A 19590-nucleotide genomic window follows, 5' to 3' on the forward strand; every position below is an offset into this window, starting at 1 on the left:
TTTAAAGATAATTCTCAAAGGTCTACCAAGAAATTTATCACAAGAGTTTTCTGATTGGGTCCCAAGAGTGTTCAGGAAGTTTTATTTCTAACGCTGCCATAATCCATTTAAAAAATAGCTTTCTCTGTTTTGAACCCAGTTAAAAATAAGAAAGTCTACATTTTTAATCTAGAAGTGAATTAGTATATGGTTCCATTAAATTACTCGTCAAAAGCTGAAAAAAATACTATATTTTAAACTGTTTAGTTACAACATTCAGTTTGATATCTGTAAATCTTTAGGTTTTTTCCTCTGTTTTTCATTGTTAAAGAAATAATTTCACACTTTCAAATCAAAGTCCACACTGCAGTGAGGAGAGCTTTTCTACTTTATTACAAAGAGAAGAAGCCTTGATGTGGTCAGAAAATACAAGATTGATCTTTTTTTCTCTTCCTATGAAACGCTGCTGTTCAAACAGCCAGAGTGAACTGTCTCAGTTCACTTCTTTAAGTCCCATCACATTCACTTGGGTATGGATGTCCTTGGCTGCTGAAAATCTGGCCCTTTAGTGCACAGGGCGACAAAGTCCCCTGACCAGCAGTTCCAGAATGTCCCATTTTCATATATTGCATCCATGCACACCTCCTAAAAATGAGGTACAGCAGGGCAAACATTTTCCAAAATAGATGTCATATATATAATATATACACATTCGTACATACATACCTTTATTCATGTGATGTCCAAAAATTTAAAAAAAATGTACACATTTATTACAAAATCGTAACAAAGACTGGACAGTGTTTTGCTCATTCTGGGAAGATGAAGCTCAGTAATAACACAAGCCTGGAAACCATCCAGAGACTGTGGCAATATCTTTCTCCTAAACAGTCAGATACTCGTGCATTAAGCTTGGCGAAACTGCCTCTCAAAAACAGAAGGGGAAGTAAAATGAAGGAAGCAGACCTTGCTCATCTTCCCAAATGAAAGACGAGAAGGATCTTCACGTAAAAATGCACAAACATTTGTTATTTTATTACCAATAGTGCTACAATGAACAATGCAAATTTTGTGGTCTAATTTTGTTGAGTCTTTTGTGGGTTTTCTTTTTTACATTTTAGAAACTAAATGGTCAACTTCTGTCAGTGTACTTGCTTGTCTTTACAGACTCAAGTCTGTCTGCTGGCAAAAAAGAAAATAAATGAAAAAATTCAGACCCTGCTGGAACTAGAGAAAAACGAATTACAAATTTAGTTGTTGGGCAGCACATAATTAGTAAGGCAGGACCTCAAATGGTGACCCTTTGTGTAAGCCAATTGCCAGATCCTCAAGGAATTGAAACCAGGGTGCCTGAGCCACATCAGTTCTGCAGTTCTGCTGAGTATTGTGCTGAAACAGCCACACCCCGAGAAAAGCGAGTCTTCTCAGAAGGCCTGCTGAGCAGGGTTGTAGTTGAAGGTGGATGGCAGGTGAGGCCGCTCTTCTAGTTTGTCATATTCCAGATGGAACTCCTGGAAAACCAAATTTAAGAACTTAGATGATTTCCTCTCTCTTTGATCTCAGATTTTTGTCAAAATACATTTTACTATACGAACAAATAAACACCTACACATATGAGATGAACACAGACACTGACATACCAACTCTTTTTTCCCTCTAAGTAAAATACAGCTTGAAGAAAGAAATGTGCTGTAGTTGCTATCTGATAGGTACCAAAGATACAGACTTTCCGCATATAAGTCCGAGGCAACTCATGAACATCTATGATGTAACACTGAAATTCTATGCATTTTTTGGGCTTAAAAATAAAAGTTTGAAAGGGGCAATTACCATATCACTAATAAAAAGCACAGAAAATTATAGGATTTTTAAAGTAAAGTCTCCTTTAACGAAGTATAAAACAAGAATTTACTTTTTTCCCATAAAAAAAATTTAGCAATAAAGAATTTTCCAATTTGTCTTATCACACTTTTTTTTAAAAAAAAGCAAACATATAAAGTTAATCTAACCTCATTAAAATCTGGAGAAAACAATGAACTTAAAACTTGCACATCTCCAGACTTCTCATTTCATAAACCCAAAACCCTGGAAAAAAATGTAACTGCCATTCAAAACGAGACAGTGGTTTTCGTAGGCACATTTGAAGACAAACTATATAAGCTCGTTTTAATTAAACTTTCAAAACGCTATATTAACTTCATGAGTTTTAAAATTTATGAACGGTAAAGCAATTTCTCCATGATACTTCCCCAAGATCAGTGAGAGAGATGCAGAATATAACTTTCTATATCAAAAAAACAAACAACAAAAAAACGTACCTTTGTAAATCCAAAAATCATGAGGTTCTTAAATTACTAATTCTACAACCTGAATTCTATTAGCACAAACTATCTCGGCCAATCCCAATTAAAAAATTATGAACCTTAACATGTGTTAGGTATAAAGAAAGCCAACAAGTAACATTAGCACCATGGGTTAACACATTTTACCTTATCTTCTTGTTTCAAACTGATTCCATAATGGATGTTTCCATTATTAAATTAAAATGAAAACCTAAGTCATAATGATTAAATACTGAGATATGAAACCAAGTATTTAAAATTTAAGGATATTACATTTAACAATTATAGAAATCGCAGCTATCATTTACTGAAAGTCTAATATGTGTCAAAACTAGAGACATAGCGAAATTTATTCTAATCTTTATGACAACTCTGTAAAATAGATATCACTATCTTCATTTTGCTTCTGAAGAAAATGAGGCTCACAAGTTTTGCCCAAGTCACACAGTAAGTGGCAGATCTAGATCAGGATCCAGACCCATGTGACACCAAAGCCCATGACTTTCCTAGTATAACATAGTATTTTTAATATTTTTAGCCCAAGATCCAAAGAAGAATTACTTTATTACACCCCATCCAGAAACAATGCTGAAAAAATTCAGTTCACTGATATATGCTTATAAAGAAGGCACACTGCGATGACTTTAATCTAAAAAAGTAGGAATGACAGAGTAACTAAGGCACAGAAGCTACTCACTTGTCGGTGAAACCCAGCAATCACCAGAATCACCACATCCCCCCCAACGCATCAAGTAGGCACCACTCTCTCTCCCTACCCCTGTCTAGGCTTTAAAAGAATCTTATTGCCTGGCTGAAGAAGAATATACAAATTAGTGAAGAAAATATCTCCTTGTTACAGCATTCTTTAGAAATTAAAATTGGCATTTTAGTTCCAAAATATGTGTAGTTACAGGGTAAAAAGCCTATTTGTAACTGTGACAAATCATACACTCCAGTACCTAAGTTATATAAATTAAAATTTTGTTCAAATGTCCTGTTCTTGTCATTGTTCATTGGTGAACTATGTTGTATTAATTACTAGAATTTAAACTAGAGTAACCATCAATACACGTATTTTTTCCCTACATATTAAAAAAAAAAAAGATCAGTGTAAACCTAGGGAACAAATATTTTAATATGATAATTAAGAAAATCTCATGGGACCAGCCCGGTGGCGTAGCGGTTAAGTGCTCGCGTTCCACTGTGGCGGCCTGGGGTTCGCAGGTTCGGATCCCAGGAGCGCACCGATGCACTGCTTGTCAAGCCATGCTGTGGCGGCATCCTATATAAAGTAGAGGAGGATAGGCACGGATGTTAGCCCAGGGCCGATCTTCCTCAGCAAAAAGAGGAGGATTGGCAACAGATGTTAGCTCAGGGCTGATCTTCCTCACCAAAAAAAGAAAGAACAAAAAAGAAAACCTCAAAGACCTTATATATCAGAAGTTCAGAAACTAGGTCAAATTTTGTCTTCCATTTTTAAAACCTTTTTTTTGGTCTTCTATGAATTTTTATTCTTTTTAAAATACAAAAAGCTTCTATTACACTGGTATCTCTGTTCCCTAACTTTACTTGATTGTTGATAACCTCTCTTACATGTTCACATTACATGTACACACACCACACGCACACACCTCTGTGTAATCCGTATGGGCAGGACGTGTGTCTGTTTTGTGAAGCACTACCTACTGCCCAGAACGTGCCAGGCCCCTATAGCAGGTGTGTCATTATGGCTGATGAATTAATAAACACGTTTTCTTCATTTGTTTTATGAACAGAACACTTCATTTTTTAAATATTCAAAAATTAAGTATGAGAAGGTCTACAAATACATTTGCTTCTAACAGAAAAATGGGACTTTTAGATTACAGTTTAAGGATATAAAAGCTAAGTTAGAAAGACTTCTAGATACTTTTTTTAAACAACATTCAATATCTTAGTTTTTCTATTAATAAAATTAGGCTACATATTCTCAAAAGGTTACTGTGAAGCAGAATTAAAATACATGCACTGGATTCAGATGACCAAATAAAATTATTATTACAAAAACATTAATGTCATCACTGATCTAATTACACAGAAAAACACGCACTGAAGGAACGTTTTCTCAAATTCTCAGAAACATCAGCTGTCTCATAACTAAGATAAATCCTCAACTTAAATTTTAGGAAGGAAGTAGCAAAGTATCTTAAACACAATTATTAGAAATAATTTTCATTATTTTGAAGCAAAGCATATATTACTGATTAAAGTATAAAGATGTACTAATGTGCACCAGTGAAGTTAATGAAAAAAAATATTACATTTACATCAGGCTATGATCTGATAAAAAATCCTAATCATTCAACATCCTCTTCAGTGTTGAACCCACAAGGTGAAGTCAGGCTGAAAGAGTTCTTAAATTTTTATGTCCTTAGTTTGAGAAAGCTACTGATACTTGATAATAGGGCAGCCTCCATCAACTAAAAATTCTCTGTGGATGAAATTATTTAAAAATTTTACTCATTAAGATTATATATACTATCTGAATTGCCATAATTAGTGGGATACTGAATAGTTCTAAACTACACAGGACAGACCACACAGCCTACTGACAAGTCAAGGCTATCTAAAAGGGGAGAATAAGCAAATACAGTGTCCAAAATTGTACACATAAATCACTGACATGGGAAATTCTGTAAATAAATAACCAGCTAGATCCTAGAAAGAACTCAAGAGTCACAGAATTTTTAGGGGATAAGAAATACTTCTGATTTAAATACTCTAATCTCTTACTTAATATTACAATTCTTCAATTCTCTGAAAATATTAAGTGATTTGCAAAAGAGAAAGAAAGAACCTCATGCAAGATATTGTGAATGGAGATCTGACTATGGTGTAGATCAGGTCAACACTTCCCAATGATCCCATGATAACATCAAGCTTTACTTATGACACTCATTTATGCTGCAGGCTTCTTACAATGAGTTGAGGCTATTTAACGCATGTTCTTGACCTGCGCATAGTAAACCACACCCACTTGACAGATGAGGACTTTGAAGTTAACTTGGGACATGGCATTTTAATGGATTTTCTGTAGTTTGATGAAGGATGTTAATAAATATACTGTGAATGGAACTAAATTTCTTAATTCCTAATCATTTCTTGGAAAACATTCTTTAAAAAAAAAAAATCCAGAAGCCATTGTGACAAGTTATTCTGTGAGTACACCTTTAAAGTTTTAAGTTCATGAATCTGCATTTTAATATACCCAAAACAAGTGAGCTGCATGCTAATACTTGACACAAACCAATATTTCTGCTTGCTTTTATCACTTCGAAAATAATTTTGTTGAAGAGCATCAGTGCCAAGTGGCCAGCAAATTACCTTAAGAGAGATTCCTTAGGGAATAGTTTAATAACATTTTTCAAATTTTATTTTCCAACTTTACAGCTAAAAATTTTTAAAGATAAAAAACAAAAGCTCAACTGTACAGGAGAAAGCAGATAACATTGGGTAAAATTATTACTTTATATATACACACTACATATATTATATATATATATATTTCTTTAAAACGACATTTGCCTGACTGGGGAGTTGCTTTTGTGGGAAAGTAAAGGAGCCCTATTAATGTTGAAGTTGTTTCTGAATATTTAAACTTCATGCAGAGAACTTAGTTCTGGAAAACTGATTTTTTACATAAGTTGATTTCGTCACATGTATTGAACTAAAACTTAACTAAAAGTACACCTCTATCTACTGCAAACATCCATTCCTTTTTGCATATATAAGTTTGGAATAATCTACAATGACAGTGAGTAAAAAGCTTCAAAGTGAATGGAGAAAACTTAAGCTATTTACTAGTAGAATTTTTCTGCTTCCAAAGATCCTTTCTCTCTCCTGTAGAATCAGCTAACTGAGAGGTTCTCAAAGTACGGCTCCAGACAGGCCAGCATCATCACTGGCTTCACTTGGGAACTTGTCAGAAATGCAGATTCTTAGGTCCCATCCACAGACTCACTAAATCAGGAACAATGGAGGCACGCGTTTTAACAAGGCCTCTAGGTAATTGTGACACAAACTGAAGTTTGAGAACCACTGATCTGACCTAACAACAACAGTCAGGTACAATTTTTCCATCTTTGGAAGAACAGTAATAAGCTGTAATAACAATGATGACAAAAACGACGACAAACTACCACACTACTCCATAGATCCAATATGTAATGTATGCCAGGCACTGTATTCTAGTGTATAATCTCATTTAATCTTCACGACAATCTACGGCCAATGTCATTTCGATTTAACATATAAGGAAGCACAGAAGGAAACGTGCACAGGTCGAAGTATAAATAGCAGAAATGAGTTAAGTTAAAATCCACGATACAAAGACTATGGCTTTCTACTACATTATACTTCTTAGAGAACAGGTAACATACATAATGTCTTGTGTACTATTTGTAATTAATGTAATTGTTTCTATTTAGCTAAAAGGTTAGGTCATGGATCTATCTTTTGAAAGAAAGATATGCATACTAATTAGAATTGTTAAAATAACTCAAACACAGTTTCAGTATACGGTCTTGGTCTGAGAAGTCATGACATTTACCACTGAGAAGCACCCCAAAACAACAAGACATCTAACCTCTTGTGTGTGTCTGGTTTTAGTGGTTTTGGCTGAGCTCATCTTTTCCTATTTGTTTTCAAGTTTTATATTAAATCTTCTTGTGATGTAAAACTTTTTTGTGATAAACATCTGGTATGTATTTTACATTGTCTTCTTAAAATATTTTACCTTTTTATCAGTTTAGCAAAGCTGCCTCAAAAGAAAAAAAAAAAGTCCAAGCAACTAAAAATTTGTCCAATAAACTGTTAAGAAATATTTTTCTTCTCTTTAAATTTATTTAAAACAAACAAAACTAACTCTTTAGTTTTTAATCCTAAGAATCATCAATAAAAAAAAGGATTCCGAGAAATCCTGGAGCTATGACATCAGATAACGTGGGTTATCTCCTCTACTGGGTAGACTGAGTACACACCTAAGGCGTTAAACACAAATGTCACATGTGCATTAACACTGATGAAAATATTGCGCATGGCAGCTGGGAAGGCGTTTTTGTGAGGAAGAGCTGCAAACCAAAACAAAACAACCAACTTTTTCCACAGCCCTCTTCCCCCAGTATTCACCACACCAGCCACGGGAACAATCGTGGTTAACGCTTGTAATTTTCTTTCTTTTTATCACTTGCAAATAAAAACTCAGGCATCTTTCCTGCAATGAGTTTGAGTGTTTTAAAAAGCCTGTATCTGTCTATATACTGGTTTTAGGAAAATCTCATACTTGCTTAATTTGAAGTAATAATAATATGAGAATACATGACTGCAATTGCAAGAGGGTATCTTTATTTTACAACTGAGTAGACACAAAAATAGCTCAAATGTAAGCAAGGCTTGAGAAAAGTTACAAAATTTCTTACCAAGTTCAATCATTTTCCTAACTGTGGGTGAAATGAACTGTTTCCAGATGCTTTCTTCGAGTTTAAATCAAGCCAAGGAGATGGAGACAAAAGACTTGGCAAGTATCTGGCACATTACTGGAATGGATGTACTGGTACATATAAACAGATATAAGAGGACGTTTCTTTTTAAAATCTAGATTTATACATTTATACATTTGCACATGGAAAAAGATATACCTTAGCTACTTTCCTCCAGTTAAGACAGTCAAAGAAGTAATATGTTCCCCTCTCATATGTATTGGTTTTCATTGTTGGCTCCATGCCTGGTGCCCTGGTAATCCATACTCGTTCTTCTTTGTGGTATCTCCAATCACGGTTAAAACTTCAATTTTTAAGAGAAAAAGACAATTAATTTCTTCCTGTGGCTCATATCAAACATTTTCTACATTATGTAAAACTTTTCTCAGAAAATAATTACACATAAAGTACATAAATATGGATGTTTCTTTATCCTAACTTTTATTGTTAAATACAACCCTAGTGAAATAAATATAGGAAAATAATTTATTTGCCCAAAAACCACACTCTTTAATTATTATACATATCTTTATTTAACTGAAGAAACTTTTTATGCAAACAAAATGAGATCTTAAAAGTTCTATGAGCAACGTAATAAAAACTTAGGCAGACAAAATAAAGATACACTGTGTTCCAGAAACTTCACTCCTTTCTTATTCTTAACATTCAATAGAAATTGAGATATCTATTAAAACAAACAAAAACCCCAACTGTTTGTATTATTTTGTAAAAAACCAAATACAAAGTCTATTGAATTAACTATTTAAATTCACATAAATTTGTAACTATGTTGAAAATAGAATATCCACTTTGAAAACTCTTAATGAATGTACTTTTATTTTTTATTCAAATCTCATTGATCCTAAATTCTCAAAAGCCAAAAAGATATCCATTAGAATTCATACAAGAATCAATGAGGATTTATACCACTGGTAAACTGCGGAGGTAACATCAAAGGAGGTACACGTACCACAAACACCTCTTGGGCAGAACAAACCTCCATGTAAACAAACATCTTCCTACCAATACAATGAGGTAATTTTTAGACATAAATAAGATATGAGACAGAACTGCCAGTGATGGGTGGATAAATGACTGAATGAATTTATTTACTTATGAATAAATTAAAAGGAACAAGTAACAATTGCTATCTTACAAAAAATGAGGGGAAAACATGGGAAAAAAACAAATTGTCAATTGAGAAATAAAAAACAATTTATTATCAACACAGTGAATTTTACATTTTTAAAAAAGTATCTGATCCAAGGCCATTTGCAGAAATGTTATTAGAAATATAAAATATTGAAATCAGTTAAAAATGTCATAAATTTTTAGTAACAATTCACTCTACAGTAAACATGATTAATAGAAGAGTCTATTGGTAACAAAATATGTTACCAATTGGAGATATGAGAAATGATACAAAATTTTTATTTTTAGAGCATCAGGTAAAAAACAAATCCTCAGGAAAAAAACACATCCAACAGACCAACTTCTTAACGCTAATTTACTTAAGTTGGCCTATAGGCTTCTGATAACGAATGTGGACTTTATTTTATTAACCCTTCAAAACACACAACAAATATGCACAGTGCCTTGACACAGAATTCTCAATAGATGTTTATTAAATGATGAAATTCACTGTCATTAGCATATGTGGTTCCACAAGGAGTAAGATGAGCCACAGTTATGAACCATATCTTATACTTTATGTATTTATAAAAGTTAGATTCACCAAATCCATGAATCAAGTCAATTTTTTCTTCTTAAAAACTGAGGGTTATTAAGTTTGAAATCCTTCTTTTTTATGTATATAGTGATTATAAAGCCATGTTAATAAAAGGTTTGAAGCTAAATTAACTTTATTTTACGAAATGTAAAAATAACTTAAATTTCTTGACGGAGAAATATTTCCACTTTAAAAACAAAAGACAAAAACTACAGCCATCATTATTTAAAAAAAGAGGCTTTCAGAATAAACAAGAGCCACTATAACACAAAAGTGTTGAAAAATACTTTGAACATACAGCTCCACTGCAGCTAAAAGTTGTAATACGTCCCCTCCATTCATGTAATAGAGATAGAAGAGAAGATCTTCTCCATATCGGCCGAGTTTTATTGCAGCCAGCTGGAAAAGAGAAATAAATTATTCTGAAATGTAAAACAAGTTTGAAAATCCTAACATATAACTGCTACCACTAAAGTAAAAACAGAGATAAACAGAAACTCTTCTCTTTGTAGGAGATAACTGTTATTATGTGATTACACAGGTAGTTATAATTCTGTAGGGGAGTTTCAACATTTAAATGACTTTAGTCATTTAATAATTCCTTCTGGTGCATCTGTTTTATGTACTAATAGGAAAAAAAGCTAAATAAAAACTCCTAAGCAAGACCGAATGCTGACTGTCTTACTCAAGAGATTCATTAATACCTAATGTGGCAATAATAGTGGGACACCGTGCTCAGAAAGGAAGACTTATTCAAGTCCTAGTTCCCCTCCTTACTAATATGACCATATCCAAGTTATTTAATGTCTCTAAACCTCGATTACACAATGCACACAATCACATCTACAAAGGTTACTAAGAACGTAAGTGAAATTAAACAAGAGACTGCGTGGGAATGCACCTTGCCGAGTGCCTGATACACAGAAGACCTATAAGAAATGTTAACTGAATCTGTATCTGACAGTCATTCAATCAGTTGGTTATGCATTTTTAGCAAATCACAGATGGTAAGTACAAAAATCATAAAGGGATAGCTCTTTATTTTGTTTTGATTACAAGATGCATATCCCTCCACAACGCAGAAAGGTAACTGCCTACCAAACTATAAAACACAAGTGAGTTCAATAGTCTCAAATTCTCACGTTAAGATAAACTTTTATTAAAAGCTCAATAAAATGAAAACACCTTTATCTCTGTACCTAATCCTGCATCTAAATGTTTAATTAACTGCTACACATTCTCTGAATGTAATTTTTCTCTCCATTCATGTTATCCCCATTCAGGCTGCAGTTCCTGAATGCAACAAATTCTCCTAAATTAGTATCTCTTAAATTGGCATAAGGAAAGTTTCTGGAATCCTTAGGTAAATGGAGCAAAAGAGCTCTATAGTGGAAGTGGCAGCAAACCACACAACCCACAAACAGAACAAACTAGCCCTCTCTATCTCATACTTCGTGTCTTCCATCCACTCAAGTATGAAAAGACACACTGAGAAATGGATCTCTTCACCTGCCTGTCCAGAACACCAACATCCATTTGACTACACACCGCATGGCAGACGCAGAACAGAAATGACAGCTCATTTATGTGTATAAATATGTATAACATAACTATATAATTCTTAATAAATTATATCCTTCCACAAGGCCAAAATCTAGATACCATTTCTAACGAAATGAGCTCTTAGTTCTTTCCCCTAAAGCAAGTGTTTATCATTTTCTTTCTTAGATTTAAAAAAAAGAAAAGATTAAAGCTGCAATCTGTTAATAGTTACTTTATAACTAGAATTTTAGGTACCTAAAAAATGGAAAAAAAAACACACGAAAAAAAGCCCAAGGTCATAAATAGTTTTTAAATATGTACATATATATATATTCACTAAAAACACTGTATCTGTGGGGCCAGCCTGGTGGCACAAGTGGTTAAATGCATGCGCTCCGCTTCGGCGGACCGGGGTTCGCTGGTTCGGATCCCGGGCGTGCACTGACGCGCCGCTTGTCAAGCCATGCTATGGCGGTGCCCCACATAAAGGAGAGGAAGATGGGCACTGATGTTAGCCCAGGGCCAATCTTCCTCAGCAAAAAAAGAGGAGGATTGGCACTGGATGTTAGCTCAGGGCCGATCTTCCTCACACACAAAAAAACAAAAAACAGCGTTATCTGTAATATTTGCAAAGAAAAACCTTTCTTATTGATATGGGCATAAAATGAGAATACCAGAAGGAAATTTATCAAATTTTCCAAGTTAGTTTATTCCCATCAACTGTGGTTATGGTTATACCCTGTTGTTAACTGAAAGAAGTATTTTACCAGTCTTAACATTGTTTTGCTTTTAAAATGTTTTTAAAATATAACTCAGGACCTCATAAAAACATTAAGATTACAAACAAAAATAAAATTGTTATCTATAACTGAATAGAAATAAAAAAGCATACCCCTGAGATCACTGTTAATTATTTAAAAACATTATGCTGCCTGAACTGAAAAACAGCACCTGATAAATAGATAAATTCATGCTGAGTAGAATAATAAACTACACTCACCTTATCCCGAATGTGAATATTTGTTAAGTACTCAGATGGAACATGGAAGTCTAGATAATAAAATGAGAAAAGCCTTATTAACTGATTCTCAGTTACAAATATCTTTTTCAAAGGTCTGAACACAAACAGATTCTCCTACCTATGTCTTGAGGTCGACAAGGTGAAGATGCCCAGGGTGATGCAAATTTGGGATACAGATTTCTGAATAAGGGGGAAAAAAAACACTCTGAAGTGCAAAGTAGAAAAAGGCTTCTAATTTTATTTCAGGAAATCAAGAGAAACAATGACTTCAAATGTAAAAATGAGCATCTTGACTTCTAATTTCCTTTTTTGTGTTTACTATTACTTATAGAGCAGGAAACTGAAACAAGGTTAAATACATATATATACACACATATATATTCAGAATGCTTTAAATTCATTAATACCAAACACCTAAGTAAAATTATTTTCCCATTTATATGGCCAGAAAAAAATCAGTAACTATTAAAAGCAAAAGTTTCAATTCACCAAATATTTACTGAGTGCCTATTACAGGCCTGGCACTGTTCCACTGTTCTAGGTGCCTGGGACCCATCAGTGACAGAGCAAAGACCACTGACCACATGAAACTTACTTTCTGGTTGAGGATGGTGGGGTTGGAGGGAGGCAGACAAAAACGATTTGCATAATAAATAACATTCCATGTTAGTGGGAGGGAATGGAGGGAAGATTAGTTACACAATTAAATAGGGTAGTGAGGTCAGGTCTCATTGAGAAAGACGTTGAGGGAGACAGCCATGCTCATTATCTGGCAGAAGACTATTCTAGTCAGAAGGAACTGCTAACAGCAGTGAAGGCAGGAATAGGACTGCTGCGTCTGAGGTGCAGCAGCAGGGCCAGCGACACAGGAACAGAGCAGAACAAAGGGAGACGCTGCTGAGGCGGGTATGGGAGAGACACAGACACGCCTGGAGAGATGGTAGGCCTGCAAAGATTTTGGATTTTTAATCACAATGAAACCGCCAACCGTTACTGGGTATTGAGCAGAGGAGTAACTTATTCAAAAAGGATTGTCCTAGTTACTATACGAAGAAGAAAGTGTGATGGGCACACGAGAATCAGAGACCCCTCGTGACTCACTAATGGTTGATGCAGGCAAGAGAGGGTGCTGTGCCAAAGCAGGCTGGTAGCAGTTCAAAGCAGGGAGAAACAACGCAGCAGTGATTCCACTGTCAAACGCTGCTGGGAGGTCAAGGAGGATAAGCTCCTAGAAGTGACCACTGAGTTTAATCACACAGAAGTCATTTGATGACCTTGATGAGAGCAGTTTCAGTGGAGTGGTGAGGGCAAAATCCTAACTGAAGCGGGTTTAACAGAGAACGGGAGAAGATACATGGGAGATACAAAGATGGCTCTTTTCAAGAGTTTTGCTTCAAAGAAGAATAAAGAAATGGGGGGCAGTAACTCACAGAAGAAGGTGGATCAAGAGAAGGTATTTGTTAACGGGGAAGAAGTACACAGCATATTTGTATGCCGATGGAAATGATCTAACGAAGTGCAAAAAATTAAGAGCCATGTCCTTGAGTTTTCAAGAGAGGTTTTAAGTAGAAAGCATGGATCAACTGTGGCAACAGGGTGGAAGACAAGAATAAGGTGGGTGCAGATGGTCGTAGGTAGTTAGATTTGGTGGCAGGACTAGGCTGACATTCTCTTCTGATTGTTTCTATCTTTCTTAGTGAAGTAAAAATAAAAACCAAGGTCATCATCTGATGGACAAGGGAAAAGGTATCAGGGTTGGAAGAGGCAAGTGTAGAACAGTTGCACGGGGAACAAAAGAGTGAACGGACTAGGCTTCCAGCTATGATTACGGCTGGCAGAAATAAGGGCCCACTTCTGAGCTTCCTGGCCATGAGTCTGAAGTGAGACCAGGCAATGAAACTGTTTTTCTCTAGTCAAGCTCAGTAGCACAGGTGAAAAATGGAAGAGGCAGAGAGATAACCAGGGTTGCGGCTTTTGCCATGCAAGTCTGACAAAGTGAGAGAGGTGCAAAGCAGTCAAGGGTATATGTAAACAAGCAATTATGACCGACCATAGAATTTAACTGGATGAGAAGGAAGGAAGTTCATCGGAGGGGAAGAGAGACAGGGATGTTGAGGAACAGTGAAAAGGTAGAAGCATCAATGGACTGAAGGTCCCGATGGAGTCAAATGATGACAGAAGCCAGTACTAGAGGGAGAGAGATGGAAAAGAGGAAATGGCATGGGAGCACAGACCTAAAACTAGAGCAACTGAAGCCACTAGCAATGGCAAGCAAGGTGAAAGGGAGGACTAAGGAAGTCAGTAGCTGAGGTATGGGGAGGGTGAGATTTTTGGAAGAGAGAAATTTAAGGAACCAAGATTTCAGGATTTTGGAAGGATCATATATGTGTATTTGAAACCGCTGAATCATCAGAGGAGTAATATTGTAAAGTGACAGTGATCCAGGAGCTAATATGAGAGGAAATGACCCAAAAAGTCAATAGACAATAGCAACACTTAGTGGCAAGAGGCAATACAAGTGGATGACATGAAATTAAAAACTGGAAGTCTGCAGGGAGGTATTATACACAAATGTGGAAGAAAAGAAAAAAACTTACTCTGGAGAGTTCAGATTGAGGCCTAATGTTGTTAAGTCACTTCCTAACGCAAGATGTACCATTCCTGGGTCTGTCTCTGCTGCCCTGATAAATGTTAATAGGCCAATCATTCCAAATTGGTCCGTCACCATCCCTTGAGGAATGTTAGTAACTCGACCTGGATAAGAAGAATATAATCATTTTTGTCTTTGAGGAAAAAGGAAAGAAAATGAATTCTATAATATCTTCGACATATTTTATAGAGTCCCACCATCAGGTAACACCTGGATCCCTTTTTTCTGCTGGTTATTATTTTGTGTTGTTGAACTTTTATCTCCAGGGAATTTCGGTCCATCTGTACTTGAAGTTGTCTTGCCAGATGTATTCAAATTCTAACATGAAAAAAATTAAATATGACATTAAAGTTGGTTAAGTAAAAATTTCAAGTTCACATATTAGTACCTTTCTATTCCTTATTATATTTAAACTGGTAGTACATTATTACCTGTTTTTCAAATTCTACATGAAATTTTTTGTTTCCACAACTGTCCCATGGTATATAAATAAACCTTGTATTACACATATTTGAATATTTAAAGGACAAGAAATATATGGAAAATATTCTTATTTATCTCAGATCTTCAGTCACAGAAAAAAAAAATATTCTCTATCTCAGGACTTTGAGATACACCTGAAGTTACACTCCTCAATACTTTCATTTAGAAGAGAAATTAAATATAGTACATTACATAAAATATCACCATAAAAACCTCCAAGATAAGTTAGAGTATACAAACTTTTAAAAATTGCATTTATTTTAATTCTTATCGAATAACTTTTTTTTTTTAATGTGTTGTTGTTGTTGTTGTTGTGTTTTAAGACAGCAGAGGTAGGAGAGCATCTCTCAATCTCTCTCTCTCTTATTTTTGCTGGGAAAGATTCACCCTGAGCTAACATGTTGCCACTCTTCCTCTCTCTTTTTTTCCCCCTCCCCAAAGCCCCAGTACATTCTAGTTCTAAGTCCTTCTAGTTCTTCTACGTGAGCCACGGCCACAGCACGGCTACTGACAGACGAGTGGTGTGGTTCTGCGCCCGGGAACCAAACCGAGGCCGCCGAAGCTGAAAGCACACCGAACTTGAACCACTGGGCCATCGGGGCTGGCTCCCCAATAATCTTCTTTATCAATTATTTTAACAATATACAAACTCCCATCACAAAAAAGCTATTTTCAGTGAAATGCGGAAGAAATAAACACATTTGTCAAGTCAGAAAGAGGAAGCTGAGTTGCCTGAATCAACACAGGAATAAAAATGTGTATAAAGATTCTTCAAGGAGAAAACTTACTCAAGAAAAACACAGCTCCTTAGAAGGCTATAATATCAAACTTCATGGGATCCAGCTGACAGGGACTACAATAAAAGTCTAAATTAACTCTGAGAAGTTCAACAGAAATTTGCAAACCTATATGAAATAGGAAAAAAATAGGCTATCTTCTAAGTTATAAAGGTTTTCCACATTCTTCAGAAGTTAGATTATTACAGATTCAAGATAAACAATTTTGTAATAGTATTTAGTAAGTCCTTAATATAGTCTATAAAACCATTAATATAAGAGAAATCTGAAGGGAAAAAACTATGTCACTCACATACATAATTCTCAATTACTTACAGATTTACTGTCATCATTACTTGACGTTGGATCCTTATAGCTGGAACCAGGTAATGCTGGAAAATCTTCGTTGTGTATTGAGAAGTCCTGGGATTGCTCATTTGCTGGTTTTGTTACCATTCCAACTATGTAATGAAAATAATCCAGAGAATTGCAATTGATATTTATGATACTGTTACAAATTATAAAAAGTTAACTTTTCTCATGATAATATACCAAAAGGATTTTCTTATTATGCTATGAAAGCACATTTCAAAAAACTAGTATTCATGATAACAATGAGGAACTAAATTTTTATATAATGATTAATAACAATATACAAAATAACACAACAGAAATAAATGGTAATCCTATAATTCTAATCTAATGTCATACATAGATGCTTAAAAATATAATTTGATATTGGTAATAATTATTAAAATTTTTGGTTTAAAAGCTTGCTTTATTTCAATATTTGACTAGCTATTATAAACACTAGTTAATTGTCAAATACAAATGAACAAAATAAATTTTAAACGAACACGGCAGTATTCTACTTGAAAGTGACTTACAGAGTGAGCAAATTGCAATAAATAAAACAACTCCATATTATTTCAGATTTTCTTGGACTCCGTGTAATAGATGTAAAACATGCAAGAAGTGGGGGTAATCCTCCCACTATACTTGGCATTAGTCAGGCCCTTATTGGAGAACAATATCCAGTTTGGGGCTCCACAATTCAAGAACGATATGGAGAAACTAGAGATGGTCCAAGGAGAGCAACGGGAATGGTTAAAGGGATGAAAAAATGGACCTATGAGGAAAGGTTAAACACATTAGAGTCTGAACTGAGAACCAGGTAGCCAGGTACTCAACGTCCAGGGTAGATCACTATTTGTTACTTGTGGAAGACTGACTTGGAAACTTTAGAATATGAACAATAAATTTTTCCCTTCTTCACATATTATCACTTGTATTCATATTTTAAAAGGCATAGAAATCCTTCTTGGGGGCCTGCCCTGTGGCTTAGCGGTTAAGTGCGCGTGCTCCGCTGCTGGCGGCCCGGGTTCAGATCCCGGGTGCACACCAAGGCACCGCTTCTCTGGCCATGCTGAGGCCGCGTCCCACATACAGCAACTAGAAGGATGTGCAGCTATGACATACAACTATCTACCGGGGCTTTGGGGGAAAAAATTAAGAAAATAAATAAATAAATAAAATTATTAAAAAAAAAAAAAAAGAAACCCTTCTTGGTTGAAAATGTGAAAAACAGTTATCTTAGAAAAGTGGATAAACTGATCCTTCTAAGTTCACTGTTTCTGCAACTGGCTTTGATCAGATTCTCCCAAAAGGAAACAACTACGAGCAAAGGATAAAAGGAATATGGCTACATTGCTGTTACATAATTTTAAATTATAAATTGTTATTATATACGTTTCACGTCCCCCACTTCTTTTCATTTAGCCTCTGTTAGCCAAATCTCTTATTTATTAGAGACAGAGAAAAAGAGTATTAACGGTGAGCAAGGGTCTACATAAACTATACATGAACCATGATCACTAGTTCTTAACAGGAGTCAATTTTTTATCCCACAGGACATTTGTCAATGTCTGGAGACATCTGTGATTGTCACAAGGGGGTGGCGGTGCCATTGGCATCGAGTAGGCAGAAGCCAGGGATGTGGCTAAACATTCTATAATGTACAGGACAGCCCCCTATTTACAAGGAATTACCTGACCCAACTGTCAGTAGTGTACAGGTTGACAAACTGGCTTAGAAAAAGGCTTCAGTGTATGGGCAGTCATTATTGATCACTCAGAATGAGGAATTGGTTCTTTTAAAAAAATGTGTAATGGGGGCCGGCCCAGTGGCGCAAGCGGTTAAGTGCACGCGCTCCGTTGTGGCGGCCTGGGGTTCGCCGGTTCGGATCCCAGGTGAGCACCAACGCACCGCTTGTCAAGCCACGCTGTAGCGGCGTCCCATATAAAGTGGAAGCAGATGGGCACGGATGTTAGCCCAGGGCCAGTTTTCCTCAGCAAAAGAGGAGGATTGGCAGATGTTAGCTCAGGGCTGATCTTCCTCACAAAAAAAAAAAAAAAAAAAAGTGTAATGAATTAAGAGAAGGTAAACCACAAAATAATCATTAAGGTGTATTAAGGCAGAGATGCCAGAAGAAAATATCTTCTGAATACCAATAAGGACTTCCTTTTGGGGTTTCTGTACAAACTTTGCTATCATGGTATTCTGAGAGGAAAAAACACTTTGCATACATCAACTCTGACAAAATTACACTACTCTGATTAGAAAACATGTCTGTGTGTACACACACATGCATATGTGTATGTATATGTGTACGTACATGTGCATGTGTGCAAGGGAGAGTTTCCATTGGCCATCATTAAAAAGCTTAATTACCATAAGGAGCTCTTCCAGCCAAGGGGTTTATTAATGGAGTTGGGTTACCACTTCCTTCCCTTCTGTTTCGGTCTGCTAATGCTGGAAAATCTGAAAGGTCCAATCCCGTCACATTTTCACTTCCATCTAAATAATAAGAAAGAACACCAGTTATTGATTCCACAAACATTTCAAAGAGATTATGAAAGACCAACCACAATATAAATTGAAATGACAGTGTCTTCTTCTTAAATAATGCACAGCACTGTACTAGGTCTATGTAGGTGCACAATAAATACTTGTGGATTGATTTCATGTGAAAGAATTTCATGAACAATTCAGCAAAGCGATACATAACTAGCATAATAAAAATCTCAAATCCTAGAGACTTAAGACAGACAATAAGGAGTAAGGTGGTATATTATTTCCCCTGTGAAAGATGGTACTCTAAAGCTATAGCTTCTTAGCTAGCAAGAGGGAGACTATTGTGACATAACTGCTCTTTTCATTAAATCCAAAAGCAGAGGTTGTATAAGGAAGGCTTGGAGCTTCAGGTCTACACAGGTGCCACCATGACAGTGCCTCCTGCAAAAGGCCAGAAACATATGTGAGGCACAGGCAGTGGGAGCAGAAGCCCTAAGGGCCTCTGTCCTGTGGCCTAGCAGTCCCACAAACAAATGTGCAGGCATGTGTGTGCGTGTGTGTGTTATGTGCAGTGGGGATATAGACAGGGTAGAGGAGGTAGGGTCTAAGTAGGGTTCCCGTCTGGTGAGTGCTTGGGAAGTGTGGGAATACGATGCAAAGCCTAGAAGTTTATATTACCTATCACACAGTAGGCGCTCA

At 35.8% G+C, this 19590-nt stretch overlaps 1 protein-coding gene across 5 annotated transcripts in view; it reads right to left on the reverse strand.

The window, feature by feature from the left end:
- Positions 1 to 349: 349 nt before the first annotated feature.
- The window catches only part of CNOT2 (CCR4-NOT transcription complex subunit 2), a 116434-nt gene continuing 97193 nt past the window's right edge, over positions 350 to 19590 (reverse strand). For all 5 annotated transcript variants that reach the window (XM_087442026.1, XM_087442027.1, XM_087442028.1 and 2 more), the window contains 9 exons: positions 18769 to 18894; positions 16375 to 16499; positions 14977 to 15097; positions 14727 to 14883; positions 12248 to 12309; positions 12109 to 12158; positions 9865 to 9965; positions 7997 to 8141; positions 350 to 1490 (listed from right to left, as the gene is read on the reverse strand). In XM_087442026.1, the coding sequence (XP_087298152.1) occupies positions 1404 to 1490; positions 7997 to 8141; positions 9865 to 9965; positions 12109 to 12158; positions 12248 to 12309; positions 14727 to 14883; positions 14977 to 15097; positions 16375 to 16499; positions 18769 to 18894 (974 nt within the window). In that variant the 3' untranslated portion in view covers positions 350 to 1403. The remainder of the gene's footprint in view (positions 1491 to 7996; positions 8142 to 9864; positions 9966 to 12108; positions 12159 to 12247; positions 12310 to 14726; positions 14884 to 14976; positions 15098 to 16374; positions 16500 to 18768; positions 18895 to 19590) is intronic.

This window comes from Ceratotherium simum, chromosome 17 (assembly GCF_057802395.1).
Source record: "Ceratotherium simum simum isolate JZ-2026a chromosome 17, ASM5780239v1, whole genome shotgun sequence".
Classification (NCBI taxonomy): Eukaryota; Metazoa; Chordata; class Mammalia; order Perissodactyla; family Rhinocerotidae; genus Ceratotherium; species Ceratotherium simum.